Source organism: Acinonyx jubatus, chromosome C1, assembly GCF_027475565.1.
Source record: "Acinonyx jubatus isolate Ajub_Pintada_27869175 chromosome C1, VMU_Ajub_asm_v1.0, whole genome shotgun sequence".
Classification (NCBI taxonomy): Eukaryota; Metazoa; Chordata; class Mammalia; order Carnivora; family Felidae; genus Acinonyx; species Acinonyx jubatus.
The window spans coordinates 31,112,408-31,131,787 of record NC_069381.1 but is presented as its reverse complement, the minus strand read 5'-3'; the positions used below and the strand labels follow the sequence as shown (position 1 = coordinate 31,131,787).

Below are 19,380 nucleotides of genomic sequence, written 5' to 3'. Positions count from 1 at the left end.
ACTGAATAATAGCCCCTGGAGCGTGGAAATGGCTATAAGGGTGAAATGATATAATGTATGCTGAGCATTCAGTGTGCTGCTGGCGTCTGGCCAACTTTCAATCACTGTCAGTTCGCTTGTTACTATTTCCAGCCCCCCACAACCAGGGACCACCCACCATCACTCGCCTTTTATCTCAACCCTGTAATTGTGTTATTTTGGTCTCGGCTGCTGTTTGGGGCACCACCTCAGATTATTGACTTGGATTTCAAACATATGGTCAACTAAACCTCAGTTCTCGGAACTTGCTCCAGGCATTGAAATTCCTGGCCTATGTTTCTGGTTCTTGGCATCCATACCCCCCTGGGGAGGACACAGGTGCCCAGCAAGCCCTGCCTTCTAAGGGTTATCTTAGAAATCCTGGTGCTTGAGGATTGAATAACATTTTATCTTTATTATTTCTCAAGAGACATCAAAGTATTTTTCTTCAATGTGCAGAGATGAGCAGTTCTGTTTGTTCCCAGCTAAAGTAGTGTTCTCGTACTGTGTAGGGGGTGGGGAATTGAGGCACAGAGGGGCATGGCCCAGTGTCCTTGGGGCAAAGCCACTGCATCTCACTATCTAGACCACCTCATACCCCTCTGCCTCTTCCTCCAGGTTCATTTTCCCCACCACCCGGCTCGGGGCTGAAAGCCAGTTTAGTGATTTCCTGGATGGGCTGGGACCAGCCCAGATTGTGGGGCGACAGACATTGGCAACACCACCAATGGGTGAGTCTCCTTGAGGGCAGAGCAAGTAGGGCGGAAGGGGTGAGCTCGGTGGGGGCCCCGTGTGATACAGTGTGAGCTGCAGAGAGGAGCCCTCACTCCGGCTTTTGTGCCCCAAGAAGGAGCCCGGCACTCCTCAGTCTGTCTCTCATCAGAGAGGACAAGGGGAGCCAGCCTGGCTCTGCTGGCTACCCTGCAGCAGCTTTATAGCACACCCCTGCCCTCACCACCACGCACCCCCCCCCCCACTCTCCCACCACCTGCTACCCGCCCGGCGGTGCTGAGTGCTGGGCGGAAAACGGTGAACAAAAATCATCACAGCGTTGGTGTTCACCAAGTCCATTCTGCCACTGATGCTCTGTGTAACCTTGGCCACGTCACTTCCCTTCTTTGGGCCTCAATTTCCTCATCTGTAAAATGGGAATAATAATACCTGCCTTAGTACTGCAATCTAACAACAATTCACTGAGTTCCTATTCGCTGCTTTGAGTGAAGTATTTCATTAACTCCTTAGGAAGTGTGTCTTCTTTGACTTGTTACTTAATAGTGCCTGGCACCTAAAAGCCTTTTAAGTAATTTTTTCATCTCCCTTCCTTGTAGCTAGGACCTATTTCCCCGAGTCTACACTTGGTCCTTTGAGCTGCACTTCTCGTTCCCTCCCTCCCTCTTTCCCTCTCTTAGATACTGTGTTGGCTTCAAGCATCTCCTCCCAGGAACTAGCTTCCCCATCAGTCCTACCTAGGAGTCTGACCCAGACATCTGGACTCAGTCTGCATTTGAACAGTGTTCAGATGTTGACCTCACAGGTTCAGAGTGTTGAGGTTCAAAGTGCTGACGTCACAGCCCATGAGAGAGCTGGGCTCAGACAGTGCTCTGCCGTAAGCCAAGCTGTGGAGCTGGGTTTCTATCCCACCATACTGCCCTGTCTTGCTCTAATGTGCTTACACAGGAGGCTTTGTCTGCTGGAAGGGGGGGGTCCACGGGGACCCCTCAGCTCTCCTCTGGCTCTTGGGTAGGATTTGGCTAATTCCCAGCCCTTGCTTACAGGCTCTTACGGGCCTGGGGAATCTGCTTTTCCCAGCCCTAGGCCCAGCCAGGGGCTGGGAGGCAGTGAGAGGAGCCAGCCATCTCCACAAGGCTTTTGCACCACCACAGCCTAGAACATTTGTGTGTGGCGCCGCCTGGTGTCTAGAAGTGGAAAGGACAGGCTTGTATTTGCTCATCTTGTTAGGGATGTTACAGTGAGACCTCCCCCTTCCCACTCCCCCACGGGGAGGTCAGAAATAGCTAGAGGGAGGGCGATGACTTCCAGGAGGTTTCCTGAAAGTAATAAATCCCCATCTTCCCAAGTATGCAAATACAAACAATTGCACGATAGCTCAGTGTATCTAAAACGGGTGGCTGAACCCAAAGTCTGGCCCATTTTCATCTTTCCGCATCAGGCTTATGATTCTGCACTCCTTTGAAGGATGCTCCAAGTGACTAATGCATAATTTCAAATTCTGCTAACTGGTGTCGAACAAAGCGAAGAGTTCTAGAAATAACTGACATGACTTCACACAGAACTTGCCTCAGCGAGATAATCGTTTGTGGGAGCACAGTGAGGAATTCTGAGCTCTCTGCTCCCAGGAAAGCCGGCCTTTCCTCCCTCCTTTGGCAAGGGTACGAACAGGCCCCTCGTTCCCAGGCAGGGGCCTCCTGTCCCACACAAGCTCCTATCTCTGCGTCTCTTCAAACTGATATTTTGTCTATATTCGTTTGACAAAATGTATTTTGGGGCGTGGTGGAGGGCTGCTGCGTAGAAGGTGAATAAGAGCCGCCAAACCCACAGCCTCCCTCGCTTTCTTCCTGACGCCGGAAGTTCTGTCCCCAAACCTGCTGTCCTGTTCGGTGAGACAGAAGCCCCCCAGGAAACCAGCCTCGCCTGGGAATTTGGCAGCCATTTGTTGTTACTCAAGCATGGCCCCCACCGAGGGCCATGCCCCTGCCTCTCCTCAGGGGACCTATCAAAGTATTTCACAGCCTGCTCTCAAGTGGCCTCCCGAGAGCAATCCTGGCACATGCAATTTTTTGCATATTGTGCCCTTTCCAGTGCTGTAGCGTCCTCTGCAGACGGCGTTCTCTACAGCAGCTGGCCGGCCTGCCCCTGCGTCTGCCTCTGCCTGGACTGTCCCTCTTCTCCCTTGCAGGGGACGTGCACGTTGCCATCATGGACCGGAGTGGCCAGCTGGAGGTGGAAGTGATTGAGGCCCGGGGCCTGACCCCCAAACCAGGCTCCAAATCCCTCCCAGGTAAGGCAGAGCAGCAGGGAGAGGGGTTTTCCATCTGGGGTCCTGCCAGGGAGGGGTATGCAACTGAGCTCCGAGTCTAGCACATCCTCAGCTGCCCCTTGGCCTAGAGCCGTGTTCTCGACTTGGCTTGCCTGGAAGGCCAGTGGACAGGGTTGGGGGGAGGGGAGGACGGACGAGTCAGTGTTCGAGTCCATCTTTTCTACTGCTGTCCACTGGTCAGCTCGTCCCACTCACCTTGGTCACCTCCAGGGCCAGCTGGATGTCAGGGGGTGGAGCAGGGCATAGCATTCTCTCCTGGACCCTTCCCATCATGCTCTCTCCCATCCCGCAGCCACCTATATCAAGGTTTACCTGCTTGAGAATGGGGCCTGCTTGGCCAAAAAGAAGACAAAGGTCGCCAAGAAGACCTGTGACCCCCTGTACCAGCAGGCTCTGCTCTTTGACGAGGGGCCCCAGGGCAAGGTGCTGCAGGTGAGTGTGATGGGGCAATCCTCAAAAACCGCAGGTTGTCATTTCAGATCTCTTTCACGTACGATGTGTCCCAGGCTGGGCACCGTACCGGGTGCATTGATGCGCTTTACACGTTTGTTTTCACAGCCCAGGGAGGTGTTATTGCCCCTGGTTGATTCATTAGGAAACCAGAGTTCAGGGGGACAGCTCCACTGTCCCCCAGGTTGCCCTGCTGGTAGGTAGAAGCAGGGTGTGACCGCCGCCTTCTCTTTCCAGCCGGCGCTAATGTCTGTTGCTCATCAGCTCCATGCCAGGCTCTGTGTTAAGTGCTTTCCAGTCCTGACCTCCTTTTGTGCTCGAGATGGTCCTGGGAAGTAGGTATGATGATCCCCATCTTGCAGTCTCAGAAAGGGGAAGTGACTCGTGTGAGGTTTCAGCTGGTAACTTGCACTGCCAGGGTGACCCCGGGGCCGAGGTGACCTTGCCCCAACTGCCTGAGAGTGCGGTGCCCTCCGCAACAGCACTGGGAGGGAGGGATCATCACCCCCAGCCGCAGATGAGGCGCCTGAGGTGCTCGAGAGGCTAAGTGGGGATAGTTCACAGTGGGGCTGGGCTCTGGGTTCAGTCCTGGGTTCAAGTTCCAGCTCCATCACGGTCTGCGGGTGGTATGTTGTGAAGAGTAAACGAGAGGTGCATGTGAAGAGCCTCACATAGCGCCTGGTGCACAGACAGCTACTCGCTAGGTATTGGCGGTGGTGGCTGTGGCTGTTGGCCTTGCCGGAGGCCACGTGGGTGGCGGAGGGGAGGCCTGAGCCAGGGACTGTCTGGGCCGTGCGACTGCTCATCTAGGGCCCTTCCTCTGGGCTGAGGCGGTTGCATGGCAACAGCCCTCAGAGTTGCAAATGGCAAGGGCTGTAGAGCTCCAGGGTTCTGTGGGGGAAGGGGTGATCTTGGGTGTCTGTTTCCATACACACACGCACGCATATATTGGGATTCCGCTTTGTAAAAAGGATCCACCGATAAAAACACAAGTGTGAAAATCACTGAGCTCATCTAGTCCCCTCTTCCAGTGTTATGGACGGGGACACTGAGGTCCAGCGAGGGCCAGGGGTCTCCCCAAGCTCCACCATGAGCCAGCGGCAGACTGGGAGCTATGACTCAGGTCCTGGACTCTCAGTCTGCTCCTTAATGGGGAAGGCTGTCATCTGGGATTCTGGGAGGCTCTGGAAGGCAGACCCAGGTTCTCATCCCAGCTCTGCCACCAATTACGGTATATCTCTGGGTTAGTTAATCAACCACTCTGAGCTCCAGTGTCCTCTTTGTCAAAATAACGGTACACAACCCCTTTACCTAGATGGTTGTAACAATTGAGATAATAGATATAAGTCTGTAGGATCGAGCCTGTGGCACATCTTAAGTGCTCAGTAAGCTGTTGCCCCAGATCAGTCTTCGTTCCAGCTCTCTCGGTCTCATCTGTGCTCTGGTGAAACTTGCAGGTTCCTGGGCCCACTACTGAGCCCTGGAGTCAGGGAGTTGGCTCAGTGCCTCTGTCTCACCAGCCACCCCCAACCCCTCCGGCAGGTGATCGTCTGGGGAGACTACGGCCGCATGGACCACAAATGCTTCATGGGCATGGCCCAGATCATGCTGGACGAGCTGGACCTGAGTGCCGCGGTCGCCGGCTGGTACAAACTCTTCCCTACGTCCTCAGTGGCAGACTCTTCGCTTGGATCCCTCACCAGGCGCCTGTCCCAGTCCTCCCTGGAGAGTGCCACCAGCCCCTCGTGCTCCTAAGGACCTCCAGAAGAGGCCAGGATGTAGTGTGGGAAGGGATGCCTGATGGCCTCCCCTCCCTTGTACATAGTCTTTGTGTCTTTCTGGCCCCCTTGCCCTGCTGCATGCCTGTTGGCTACTGGGCCCGTCCCAGCTGGCAGTGGAGACTGTAGTGTGTGTGTGTGTGTGTGTGTGTGTGTGTGTGTGTGTGTCTATGTCTGTGTGTGACCACGTTATATCTGTTCATCTGTCTGAGTACGGTCAGTCTTGGTGACTACATGGGCTACAATCCACATCCCTCTGTGTCTTGTTGAAAAGAAACCCAAAGGAGTGTTGTGTGGGCACCAATCCCCCCCGAGTCCAGGGGTAAAAATGGGGGCCGTGGCCGCCAGTCCGTCCTGCCTGGCCCTGTGCCCGGGGCCGAGCCCATATGTCCCCGCCCGGGCCGCCTCTTGGCGGTCCCTGCTTAGTTTTCTGTCTTGTCCTTTGTTCCACCTTTGCTTCTCCCAGCACCACTGCTCTCTTTTGAGGAATGTAGCACCCACTGCAGCTGGCCACCCCGAGGCCCCTCTGGGACCCGACGCCCTCCTTCCCACCCGAGCGCTCTGGCAGCTCTTCCCACTGAATGCATCTGCAGCATGTGCCATGCTCATCTGGTGCCCTGGCCAGGGGCCTGGGGAGCAGAGGATGCCCAGGGAGCTGAGGGCTTGGAGACCATCTTCTCCCTCAGGCCGGAGCCGCCTCCTTCCTATGGGTGAGACGCTAGGAAGCCTTAGTTCCCAGGGTTGCTGGCCAGGCCCCTTAGAGGGAAGTGCTGGCACCTCCCTTAGGCATGTTCTTCACCTCCTGTCTTCCTCCGAACCTCCTCACTTCCAACATGCCAAAGGAGCTCTCCCAGTGGATCCCAGGAGGTGTGGACGTGGAGGGTCTTGACATCCAGGAGGCTGGCCTCAGAAGGGGGATGTTATCTGCCCCAGCAGATGGTTCCTGGGGGCACCTGTGTCCTCTCCAGGCCCTGGGGGTGGTCCTGTCCCTCTCTGGGCTCATGCTGGGGGGGGCCTGGCTTGTGGAGGAGGTGCTGAGGGTGGGGCTGCTTACTGGAATGGGGGGCGCTGGGGCTGACCTGCCCTGTGCCCCTTGAGAATCCCGTCTGACCTTTGGGGATTAGCTGCATGAGGTTGATCATTTGGGTCTCTCTTTGTTCGCTCATTTCCAGACCAGGGTCCCTGTGTGGGAGCTCAGACTCACTTGGGCTCCAGCCTTCTGGCCCCATGGACAGCCTGGCTCTGGACTCAGCTAGACTGCCATAGACACCAGCTCTGTACAAGCAATACTTTCCCCTTTCTGCCTCCCCACCTCCTTGCGCTCCGCAGCTGCGCTCTGGAGAGTGGCCTGGCTGGCCCTAGGCGCCTCACCTGCCTCTGCTTTCTTTCTACCCTTGTCTGGAGCTTCCCAAAGCCACTCCAAAACCCTGACTTCATTTGACAGCTGGGCCCTGTGGGTGGGGACCGGGGCCTGGACTGGCCCTGTGAGATGTCTGCTAGGAAGTGCCCAAATCTGTCCTCTTCCTCCTCGGGTCTAGGGCAAAAGGCTAGAGGTTGCCCAGGGGAGGGACACAGTAGCCCTTGGGTCCGCGTCTGGTGGGGAGCCAAGAGGTGGCAGGAGGGGTCAAGGTGTGGAGAAGACTGTCCCTCTGCCTCTTTCCCCGGCGTCAGCCCCACGTGTTGCGATGACTCTGACCCACCTACTCGAGGTGGAGGGGAGCTACCCTGCCGAGCAGTGGAGGGAGGGGTCTCTGGGCCTGAGTGCTTGGGCTCCATTTGTAACCAAAGCTGGATGGATGGGCAGAGAGACGGATTCTGAGGGCAGGTGGAGGTGGAAGCATCTCTGCCCAAAGGGCCTCCTTTCCTGGCAGGAAGCCACATCAGGTTAAAGCCAGAGCCCGGTCACCTCTCTCCCAGGAAAACCCCATCGGCCCTGCCCACAGACAGAAAGTGGGTACGGGCAGTAAGAAATGAACCGAATGGGCTCCTGGCTCCTGCCGGAGCCTCCATCCTTGTCTGATCACAGATGAGGACTGCTGTGGGCGTAGAGCGAGGGAGGAGGCAGCTGGGTCGAGTTTTCTCTTTAGGCAGAAATTCTCTCCTGTTGTCGGGACTGGGTAATGCATGCATTTCTCATGTTTCTAAAAATAAGGCGAAGGGCTCTACTCTTTGACCCTAGGGTAGGGAAAGGGAGGAAACTCGCTCACAAAAGGGTATTTTTTTGTTTTATCAGTGAGGTGTTCATCTTCAGAGCGGCCTCCCTCAGGACGGTGTGAACGTACTCTACACTTTTGGAATGGGGGGATTCGTAGTGATCCACAGGACAGTGTAGACATTTGCTGACGTAGCACTGAGTGGTGAGACCCAGACCACACAGTCATCCCCAGGGAACGGGGGATATCACTGAGGGGTATCACCTTCATTCCTCTAGGGGCCCAGGAAGACAGAGAAGGTGGAGGGCTGCCCGCAGAGCAATGGCCTCTGGGTAGCTGCAGGCAACGATGCCCTCACCTCTGGGGGAGGGTTGGTTAGCACCGTGGAACTTCTAGCCAGAGATGGGGCGTGACGTGTGGTGACTTGGGCCTGCCTACAGTCCCTAGCTACCAAAACTGCCCAAGAGCTGGGCCACTCATTCTCCCACCTCTCTAGTGGGAAGCAATCCTCCCCGGGTAGACCTTAGGGAATTATTCTTTTTAACCCTTGGCACCAAATAAGTTACTAATCCCCAGTGGATTCCCTCCCCCCCACCCCACCCCCCATGATGGTGAGGTCACATGAGACTGATGTGTGTGTGACGGTGAATGGCTGGATTTAAGGGTCTGTTTCTCACCCTCCTGGATCCAGGGGTTTGTCTGAGAAACCGTTTGGGAGCGAGCCTGTCCCAGGAGGGGAGGGAGCACTAGTGAGACTCCTTTCCTTCCCTGGGGAGGGCAGCATCTTTGAGGAGAGGATGGTGGGGAAGGAAGGAACCATCTCCTCCAGAGTTCTCCCTGAACTGGGACCGACTCGCTGCCACGTACAGCCTCCTGGCTCTGAAGGCCTCCTCACCCCAGGTGAAACCCAGAGCTGAGTACAGGATGGGACTCTGCCATTCCCCTTCCTCTGCTCAGGCAGGATTCGTGGAGGATGTGGCAGAGATGGGGGTGGCCCTCCGGCATTGCTGGGCTGTGGGCAGGAACCGTGATGGATGATTCAGAGCATCTGTCTTCACGTTTCTGCTCTGTTCCATGTGTCCTACTTCCTTCTTAGACTCCTTCCCTACAGGAAGGTCTGAGGGCCTTTGGTATGAATCAGGCTCCAGTAAACGGGGCCAAGTCTAGGTTTGACAAGGGGGATTTGATCCTTCAGGGAAGAACCATCTCCAAAACGACTCCCCGTGCGGTCTCTTCCACCTCCCAGTTCTCCCAGGAAAGGAGTGGTGGGCTAAGGAGGCCCTCTGGGGCATGCCAGCATTCCAGGGGGGTGAGGCAGAGCCCCGGGGCTCCAGAGAGAGGGCACCCGTGTAGCCCATCGCTGGTGGGATCGCCGGTTCTCCCAGGGGCATGACGCCTGCCAGGGCCAGCCTCCAGGAGAGCAGGCCCCTCCCCCACCCCTTAAAGACACTAGAGACCTCCAAGGGTCCGTCTTTGGAAATGAAATGTAGCACAATCTTAGACTGCGTTACCAGGAGCCCTGACCCGCGACCGGGGCTCTTGCTCCTCGCCCTGCTGCCCAGGAGACGCTGAGCTCCTCCCCCACCCTGGGACTCCGGGGCTCCGGCTGCCTCCCATTCCCTCTCTTCCTCGGCCCAGAAAGCAGCAGAGCTTCAGTAAGGCTGCTCTTCTGTGTCTCTGATTGCTTCCTGCACTGTGCAAACTCTGTGCAAGAAATGGCTGCCTTTGCTTGATGGTGTAGACGAGGTGCCCCCCGCCTGGGCGCGGGAGATGGTGTACCATTCCGGGCCAGGTTGTCCAGCAGCGTTTCCGCGGCGTCTGCAAGGAGCCGGAAAAGAAGAGGCCTGCCTCCCGGCCCGACTCCTCCCTGTATCTCCCTCTCCTCGCCGTTTTCTCCAATATCCTGGCCCGCAAAGAGGTTCTCTAAAATGCTGCTTCCTGTACCGGATTCTCTCTCACTGAACGAAGAGGGAAGCGATGGGCGTGTAGACTCCCCCCTGCCTTCTCCCTCAAGTCTGCTTTTCACTCAGGTCAGAAGAGGACGGGGCAAAACCAAACACTCGCGACTGAAGGCAGGGGGGTCCCGCCCAATCAGGCGAGGCCTGATGGCGGCTGGATTGGCCTGGTCTGGCTGGGAAAGGGTTATTTTGAGAGTGCCTGAGCATCTCAGAGCAATGTCGGTGATGCCAAAGAGAGCAACTCGGTCTCCCCCCCCCCGGGCACCGACTGGGCCGCAGGTGTTGGCGTGCCTGATGGTGGGACCTTGTTCTCTGACAAAGGGCTTAATCTTTCCATGTAGCAAAGCAACTCCTTCTCCCCCCCTCCCCCAACCCTGAGCTCGGGCTTTTGTGGGCCCAGAGTGGCTGTGCCTGTGAGGAGAACCACACCAGTAAGAGAATTCTGTCAGGGGCCTAGACTAGCTTGGGGCGATGCTCGTTGAAAAGTGCGTTACTGCTTTGGGAAAACGTTCCAGGGCTCTAGTTGGAAACTTAGCCAGTAAGGCCAGGGGCCCTGGTCCCCACCCCCCACCCCCACCCCAAGGAGTCCACCCCGTTGTCAGGAAGGGTCCGCGAGACTGGGGCCCAGAGAGTTTGGCTAACAGAAATGGGCCCTGGGAATCTATGGGCAACAGAGCATCCGCCCCACGGGTCAGTGGCCTGGACGGCTGGTTACAGGGAATGGAAGGCTGTTATATACAGTTTTGTTCAAAACTGTGACCTTGTGCAAGACTCCTCTCTTTTCCGGGCCTCAGCTTCCTCATCCGCAAAATCAGAGCATTTGCTAGTTGCTCCATGGTTCCTTCCAGGTTTTAAAAGTCTGATCTGGAGCTGAGGAGGGTTTTGAGCCTGGTGCACCTGGTTCCACGGGCCGGAACCTTCCAGCCCCTCGTGCCCCAACTGGGTGCAGGTCCTCATCCGTCCATGCCCAGATGCTGCTTCTGACAAGAACTCTGGGAATCCTAACAGACTCTGCTTCCCCCTCTTCGTGGTTTGTTCTCCCTCTTTTCTTCTTGCATAATGATGAGAAATAATTAAGGGTTGTCTACAATGGACAATTTTCACGGTGCTGATGTGATGTCACAACCTCAGCTGCACCCTGCGTAGGTCAGTATCCCCACCAGCAGATGAGACCGGGTCAGTCCTCATTTCTGCTTCTAGAATGACATCCGTGGGAGAGTTGAACACCTGAGGACGTTGAAGGCAATGGTCTCTGATGGGAGGAGAGAGGGCACTTACTTCCTGTCAAAGTATTTTGCTTCTTAAAACCGTTCCTCTCTCCAGAATCTCTCACCAGACATCATCTCCGCAGGCAGAGTGGCTGCTTCCTTAGGAAAAGTTGGCCTGATTATTCCATCCACTCCTTTAGAATGTAAATTCACAGGAGGCAGGAACCCCTTTTTTAGAATTTCCAAATGCATCCTGCAAAGAAAGAGATAGCTGATAGGGACTGACAAGCACACTGTTTAGATAAGAAGCAATTAGCCTTTTATATCTGCGCTCTATACGTTTTCTATGTGCAGCATCTTCCCAAACTTGCTGTGGCTCCTAGGTAGCAGGTGGACGGCTGGGAGGACTGCCGGCTGTTTCGTCCAACATTCTTGCCAATTCCCTTGAGGAGAAAATTCTTCACATGGCTTCTGCATGTACAATATTTGGGCAGCAAAAAAAAAAAAAAAAAAAAAAGATTAAAGTCAGTTTGAAATGGTTTTGTGTGTTGCCTTCTGAAGACGGTTCTTAATTCTGCGAGAGAGAAAACCGGGTTCCAGGTGACTAAAACGAGGAGGACGATGTGAAGGCTGAGAGGCAGGAGAGGGCAGTACGTCTCGGAAAAGGGCCTGAAACCTCGACCTGGGTCTCTGAGTCCTGTGCGGGAACTCTGTTGCCACAGGGATGTCCGTGGGCCATGGAATGGGACTGGGCCGGGCAGCTTCCTGGCTGTCTCACAGGGTTCCTGCTTACAGGCCCTCAAAGCCTTCTCTCCCCACAGACTCCGCAAGGGATGCCCAGAGTCAAATAGAGGGGAAGGTAATGTGGAGCTAAGGCCACTGCTTTTGACCCCTCATACATTGCTTTCTGAGCTCTCAGGTCCAGGAGCTCTGCTCATGCATATGGTGGGGACAGTCTTGTTTATTTCAGCCACTCGATACCAGCAGTAAACATAGCAGTTGACCTCCACCCCGTGAACTACAGCAACCATTGACCCCTGGAGCACCCCTTCCCCTCCCTGTCAGGAAGGGACAGAAAGGTATGTTAACATTTAGTCACTTCTGGCCAGTGTCATTGTCCTCCTGGGGCTGGGGCTGTGGGTACGGGAGATGGGTAAAGGAAGTGTCCCAATGTCACATGCTTGCCAGGGGCAAGGCTGGCATCCTCCACCCCAAGGGTCCTCCAGCATGACCACTGCCTTGGCTCTGGCCCGTGGCCTTGCAGTTCCAGGGGGCACCCTCTCTTGAGAGAAGGGTCATGAGGCCCGGCTCACTATATGAGCTCGAGTGCTTCCCAGGGTTCTGTCTTTCATTTCTTTTCCACTTCTGCTCTCTGCGTTATCTGGGTGGGCCCAATCTAATCACTTGGGTCCTTAAAAGTGGAAAACTTTTCCCAGCTGTCATCAAAATAAGATATGATTGCAGAGGAATGGTCAGAGACGTGTGGTATGAGAGAACTGAAAGACTAAATATATGGAGAGTAAGTCATACCATGTTCATGGATTGAAAGACACAACAATTATGAAGATGTCTATTCCCTCCATATTTATCACCAGATTCATTGCACTTTCAGTAAAAGTCCCAACAGGCTTTTTGAAGAAATTGACATACTGACTAAAGTTTATTTGGAAATGCAAAAGACCTTGAATAGCTAAAGCAATTTTGGAAAAGAAGAACCAAGTTGAAAGAATTATGCTACCTAAGACTTACATAAAGTAACAGTGTATTGGCGTATTGGCGTAAGGATGGACCTATAGACCAATGGAACAGAACAGTGTGCGGAAATAGACTTATGCATGGCCAATTGACTTTTACAAAGATGCCAAGTAATCTTGCCAACAAATGGAGCTACAGCAGCCAGATATTTGCATAGAAAAATATGAATCTTGACCTTCCACATTGTACACAAAACTAACTCAAAATGGGTCATAGACCTAAACATAAAAGTTGAAAACTTCTAGAATTCTGAAAATGTGGGGAAAAAATGTTCATAACTTTATGGTAGGCAGTGGTTTCTTAGAACATAAAAAGCACTTAACCCTGAAATATAAAGATAAATTGGATTTCATCAAAACTAAAATCTCTTTAAAAGACACCATTAAGACTCCTAATAAAATTATAATTTCATAAGAGAACCAAAGTAAAAAGGGGCAAAAGGTCAGAACAAATGTATCACAAAAGAAGATATACAAATTGCCAACTGGCACATAAAAAGACACGCAACATCTGGGCGCTTGGGTGGCTCAGTCGGTTAAGCAGCCACCCATGACCTAACTTCAGCTTAGGTCATGATCTTGCATTCGTGAGTTCGAGCCCTGAGCCAAGGCTCTGTGCTGACAGCTCAGAGCCTGGAGCCTGTGTCTCCCTCTCTCTCTGCCCCTCCCTGCTCATAAAATGAGCTCTCTCTCTCTCTCAAAAATAAATAAACACTTAAAAAATTTTTAAAAGGGGTGCCTGGGTGGTTCAGTCGGTTAAGCGACCAACTTCGGCTCTGGTCATGATCTCATGGCTTGTGAGTTCAAGCCCCATGTTGGGGCTCAGAGCCTGGAGCTGTTTTGGATTCTGTGTCACCTCTCTCTCCGCCCCTCCCCCACTTGTACTCTTTTTCTCTCTCTCTCAAAAATAAACACTTTAAAAACCCACTCATCACCATTATTCGTCAGGGAGCTGCATAGCCACGAGAATAGCTGAAATTAAGGACTGGCAATATGAAGGTGCTGGCATGGAGGTGAGCAGGACTTTTGCTGAAAATATTAAATGGTACAACTACTTTGGAATATGGTTGGGCAATTTCTCTTAAATATCTTACACACTTACCACATGACCCAGCAATTCCTCTTCTGGGTGTTTATCAGGAAAAATGACCACATATGTCCACCCAAAGGCAAAAATGTTCACGGCAGCTTTATTCATAATAGCCAAAAAACTGAAACCATACAAATGTCTAACATATCTGTCAAGGTTCAATCAGAGGACAGGAGCCACACAGTAATTTGAATACGGAAAATTTAATCGTAAAAATTATTACCTTAGCAGTGGAGTAACCCTAAGAGAACTGTACAGAACCTTCTAAGGCAGGAGAGTATCCAAGGAGGGAGCAGATGGGAAGAGGGTCCTCTCCTTCAAGCTGGGATTCACACCTTGTTGAAAAATGTGCAAGGCCTGGCCGATGGTCTCCAGGTCAGCATCAAATGTCCCTTTGGGTTGCTGGTGGCAGAGGCTGGCGGGGAGTGCCCTGGGAGAGTCCAAGTCAGGAACCTTACAGGCAGAGTGGTGAAGGCCTGGGGTGCTTGTGCCCGTGTCTGGATGGCCCCTGGAAACACTCCCCCCGGGAGCCGGTGGGCTGAGGCCGGCAGGCTGGTGCCCAGGGGAGTCGGTGGTCTGTTCTCCAGCAGGGCATGTGAGGCCTGAGGTTTGCAGAGTCCATGAAGTGGGCTGTAGTGAAGTGGGCACTGGGCTAGGCCTGAGGCCGTGAGCCCACATCTGGATGCATAGCTGGGGCATAGCAGAGGATGTGCCCATGCGTTCATCTCTGGTAGCAGGTGCAGAGGAGCTGAAGCAAACAGAAGCCCGCTGGGCCCCGGAAGGGAAGTTTCTTCCTCCTGCCACGTCCCTCCAGCGCCATCTACTGCCATGGCTCAATATTGTTCTCGATGCAAGTGAGAAATGCTTCAAAGAGCTATCTTACTACTGCGGAGCAGGTAATGAAGGGTAGATTTGGAGTTGAGAGGCAACAAACTGATAACTGTCACACCTAGCAACAAGTGCAATGGAAAAACAATTTGATGTATTAATATAACGGGATCCCATTCGGCACTAACTAGAATGAACTACTGATAGACAAAATAACATCGATGAATGGCAAAAACAGCATACGGAATGAATGAAATCAGACATGAAAGGGTAAATCCTGTTATATGAAATTCCTGACCACACAAGACTAATCTACAGGGATAAAATGCCAATCAATGTTTCCTGAGGATTTGGGGTGGATGGTATTGACTGCAAAGGATCATAAAAACATTTGGGGGCGATCCTATATCTGGAGGTGGTAGTGATTCCCTAGGCATATACATTTAGCAATGCTACCTTGTCAATTTCAGGGTAAGGGCCACTTGAAAAGATCATGGCTTTGATAAAAACACTGTAAACCTTCCCTCTTCCTGCAAAAGGTGCGTTCTCAGCATGTGAAAGCCTTGGTGGTCACAGAGGACTTTTCTGGATTTTTCTGGGATACAGATGAGATGGTGTACCTGGAAGGAAGTTACCCAGGACCCCCCCAGCCATGGTCTCTCTGAGGGCAGGCCCCTGCATTCTTTCCGGCTCGGCCATCACCAGTCCCGCATCTTCCATTGGTTTAGCCATAAGCCCAGGTGGTATAAGAGGACAGTTACCAAGGGAGACTGGCCAACCAACCAGACAAGGATTAGGGACACAGGGAAAGTAATCTGCTTGAGGAAAAGGAACTTACCAAAGATCCCAACAGCTTCTGAAAGTGTGAGGCATTATGGACTGGCGTAGAGCAGCAACTACTGTAATTAGTAATACTAAAAATTACAAGAACAAATGGCAAAGATGATGCAGAAGATGTCCAACAAGCAGTTATTTTGTAAATAAAGCCAACAATGAGGCGTTGACCCATAGCTAATGTTGGCCAGTGCTGGCGGTCAAGTAGAGAGTCTACAGTCTTGATTCATATGTGTGTGCACTTGCCTCGAAACTCCAGAAACTGATTTTAAAAAAAAAAAAACATCACCTGAGATCCAGGAAAATTTGTGAAATGTAGGCTGGTTATTAAAGGCCAAAAGTCATCTTATAGGTTTGATAATATCATTTCACTTCCTAGGTCTTGGGCATAGATGGACCAGAAGGAGTTTACTGAACTCACTTTATGAATAATATTTAATGAACAGTTTCTCACCCCAACAAGAACACTTGTTTGTGAATGATGGAAGATGAGGCCCTTTAACTCAGTGGTCTCAGTGCTGGGCACCCATCCCTGAGAACTCTCACATGGCGTCACAAGTGGGCCTATACAAGGATGGTTGGTTTGGAATTGTCCACAGTGGTGAAGAGTCAGAGCATTGGGGTGTGTGACTGTCCCTGGGGAAATGGATGTGCGTCCTCTGGGGGAGAAGCTTGGCAGGAGACAGTGCAGAAGTTAGAAGCAGAGATCACACACACACACACACACACACACACACACGTAGGCACATCCTGAAAATAGAGTGCTGGGTGAAAGTTAGCAAACAGAATGAAACCTAGTGCCTAATCTCATGTATGAAAATTAAAAATACAGCTCACAAAATAACACCACAGATTTTGTGAGAATACATACACATACCTGTCAAAATATTTTGAGTGGTGTTTACATGAGGAAAGAAGTGAGAAATGGGCATAAAAGTGAATAAATAGAACACGAGAGGGGACTTCCTCAGGCCAATGATACAAGCATGTTAGGAACCCAAGAGAATGATTAACTCAGCTGACTCTGCTCCTGGTGTTAAAAAAAAAAAAAAAAAAAAAAAGGTTCCTCAGGACACCTCGGTGGCTCAGTTGGTGGCTCAGTTGGTTAAGTGTCTGTCTCTTGATTTTGGCTCAGGTCATGATCTCATAGTTCTTGGGATTGAGCCCTGTGATGGGCTCAGGGCCAGCTTGGGATTCTCTCTCTCTCTCTCTCTCTCTCTCTCTCTCTTTCTCTCTGCCTCTCTAAACAAACAAACTTGAAAACAGAGTTTCCTTATCCCAGGAGAAAGGTCTTCTATGAACAAATGGACCTCAACCAATCAACATGATACAGAAGCAAACTGAGAGATCAGAACCAAGTTTTTCAGACTGCGTAAAAGGGCTGGAAAACAGAGCATCTTGGAACATTCCATTCACACCATCATCAGGCCAGAGCTGCCTGGACCTCCCGTGCTGATCTCTGGTGACCTGGACCTGGGGGTGTGCACAGATACCTGTGTGTGTGTGGGTGTCCGTGACTTAAGTGTTGAGATGAACAACGACCATCAGAATTCAGCAATCTTCCCCAAGCTCTATTCCCTGTGGAGTCTCTTAAGTAAAAATAATAAGATCCTCATTTTTATATGATGTAAGGAATGGATATGGAGGCATATGCTATCCTCAGGCAGCAAGATAACCAGGACATGGGGGAAAGAGACCTTTACCTGAGGGAAGTGCCCCTCCTGGTTGTGTGCCTGCTGGTCATCATCCAGTGCCCCCCGTGTTCACCATGTCACCAGGATGCTGGACATCACCTTCCCAGGAGTTCTGGGAGGGACGCGAGGCTTCCATGATGGAGTGTGGGAATCATCAGGCCTGGTGAGGGCTGGTTGGGGGCAGATGTCCTAGGAGCAGGGGAGGCCTATCTGGGCCCAAGGCCCATGAAGGTGGGGGAAGAAGTAGGGTGAGGAGGAGGGGCAGGGGTAAAGGGAGAGGGGTGGGAGGAGAGGGGGGCCAGTCGGAAGGGGCGGCGGATGCAGGTGAGAGAGAGAGGGGGGAGGCGGGTGGTGGGAGGAGCAGGGGGGCAGGCAAGGGTGGAAGGGCCCCAGGCAGGGAACTGGGAAGGGGTGAAACCCGTAAGAGGAGGCAAGTGGTCTGGGCATGATGTAGGAAGAGAACCAGGTTGGTCTGAGTAACTGGTGACCGAGGCAGGCATAGGCTGGAGAGGCAGGGAAGTCACAGGGACAAGAGGCGGGACAGGGGGCAGGGAGGGGGCAGGAGGAGTGCGATGAAGAGGACGCTGAGCAGGAGTGAGGCCAGGCAGCTTCTTCTGCATGGCTCGCAGTTGAGAAATGAGGGTCTGTGTGATGGCCTCAGCGTTCTGCATTCTTTCTTTGCTTGATTCCATTGTGACTCCGACTCTGTCAAAAGAGAGTCCCAGATTCTACAACATTTTGACTTGGAAGGCACTTTTGAGATCCTCGAGTACAGCTTTCTCCACCTGACAAATTAAGAACCAAAGGCCCAGAGGGTTGTCCCAAATCACCCACCAGTCAGTTAGAGACATGGTGTGGGCAGAACCCAATCCAGAGCTCATAAAACCAGTTCTAGGCAGACTGGCAGTGGGTCATAGGACAGGGCTCTCCAGGGAGTGGCGGGGGCCCCTCTGCCCATTAGGGTCCGCCCTAGGTGGCCCACAAGGGAGGTGGCCACTCTCTAGCATCCTGGAAGGAGCCTTGACAGGCGCCTTCTGCTCCTGTCCAGGCATTGCCGGAATTTAGAAGAAGCCCCTTACCTCCCTACCATGAGAAAGCCTGCTGCATATGCCCAGGAAAGAGATTGAACATGAAATGAAAAGCAATACTGACCCACTCACCGAGCAACCACTGAGCTCCCATCCAGGCCTGGGTATGGGGAGCCGGGGAAGAAGGTCCTGGAGCAGAAGAAGGAATGAAGGAGAGTTTAGAGCTTCCCTCTGGTTATTGCATTAGCTGTTCCCATACCTTTCTCACTCTGTCCCACGAGAATGTCACAGGGCGGGCGTGTTACCTCCATTTTAAGGAAGAAGAAACTATGCCCAGAGAGAGAGAGACAGCTGCCCAGGGCCACACGGCCTTGGAACAGTCCCAGAACCAGAATCCGGACACCTGGTTCTGTGCTCTTGTCATTAAATGACCACTTGGGGAAATGGGACGGGCATATAAGGGGACGTGGATGTAACGACAGAAGGCACAACCACCCCTTCTGTCTCCGTTGTGCCTCTTTCTTTTATGATTTTAGAATTCCTCAAATGTGTGGGATTCTCACGTACTCATCTTTGTCGCTGATGTGTCCCTGTTAGCCAATCTAGCTCTGGCTTTCAGGGATTCCTAATCGTCTCTGGTCCATCAAGGAAACCCCTTCTTGGTTCCCAGTATTATAATAGATTTAAAAAAAATTTTTTTTAAAGTTTTTGAGGGAGACAGAGACAGAGACAAGTGGGGGAGGGGCAGAGAGAGAGGAGACAGAGAATCCCAAGCAGGCTCTGTGCTGCCAGATGGTGCCTGATGCGGGGCTTGAACTCACGAAACCGTGAGATTATGACCTGAGCTCCAACCAAGAGCCAGAGGCTTAACCGACTGAGCCACCCAGGTGCCCCGGAGCACCTCTTCTTTAAACCAAGATACCAATAGTAGCCATTTCTGAGGGTCTTCCAGAGGAAGAAAGGCCGGGTGGCTCAGGCAGTTGAGCCTCTGGCTCTTGGTTGGGGCTCAGGTCATGATCTCGCGGTTCGTGAGATCAAGCCCCTCGTCAGGCTCTGTGCTGATGGTGCAGTCTTCTTGGAATTCTCTCTCTCTCTCCCTCCTTCTCTCTCTGCCCTCCTCCACTTGCGCTTGCTCTCTCTTTCCCCCACAATAAATAAATAAAAACTTAAAAAATATATTTTTTTCTTTTATTCCTCTGATTCAGGGCAGAAGCGGGAGGTGATAGCAGTACTAAGCCTCCCACCTTGGAGCAGAACCTCTGCTTTATCAGTGAACCCTGTCCTATTACTGTCTGTATGTGTGTGCATGAACTCCTGAACTCCTAATAGACCGTATTCGTCATGGTTCTCCAGAAAAACAGCCAGTAGGACAACAGCGCTCTGTGGTCACAAAATGGTTACCATCTGACGGGACACGAGCAAAAGGTCATCAGAAACCCCTGTGAAAAGTGCTGATAGGGGAGGCCCAGGGTGCCATGGAAGCACATAGAAGGGTGCCACGCCAGACTCGGTGGCTCTGGAAAGAGACA

At 52.5% G+C, this 19,380-nt stretch overlaps 1 protein-coding gene across 6 annotated transcripts in view; it reads left to right on the top strand.

Annotated features, from left to right (window-relative positions):
* Positions 1-11,175, top strand: part of RIMS3 (regulating synaptic membrane exocytosis 3) — a 49,832-nt gene extending 38,657 nt beyond the window's left edge. For 5 of the 6 annotated variants that reach the window (XM_053212266.1, XM_027059535.2, XM_027059536.2 and 2 more), the window contains 4 exons: positions 637-749; positions 2,936-3,037; positions 3,369-3,508; positions 5,069-11,175. In XM_053212266.1, the coding sequence (XP_053068241.1) occupies positions 637-749; positions 2,936-3,037; positions 3,369-3,508; positions 5,069-5,281 (568 nt within the window). In that variant the 3' untranslated portion in view covers positions 5,282-11,175. Of the gene's footprint in view, positions 1-636; positions 750-2,935; positions 3,038-3,368; positions 3,509-3,763; positions 3,866-5,068 lie in introns of all 6 variants that reach the window. The other variant, XM_027059537.2, reaches the window with a different exon arrangement.
* The last annotated feature ends 8,205 nt before the right edge of the window (positions 11,176-19,380 follow it).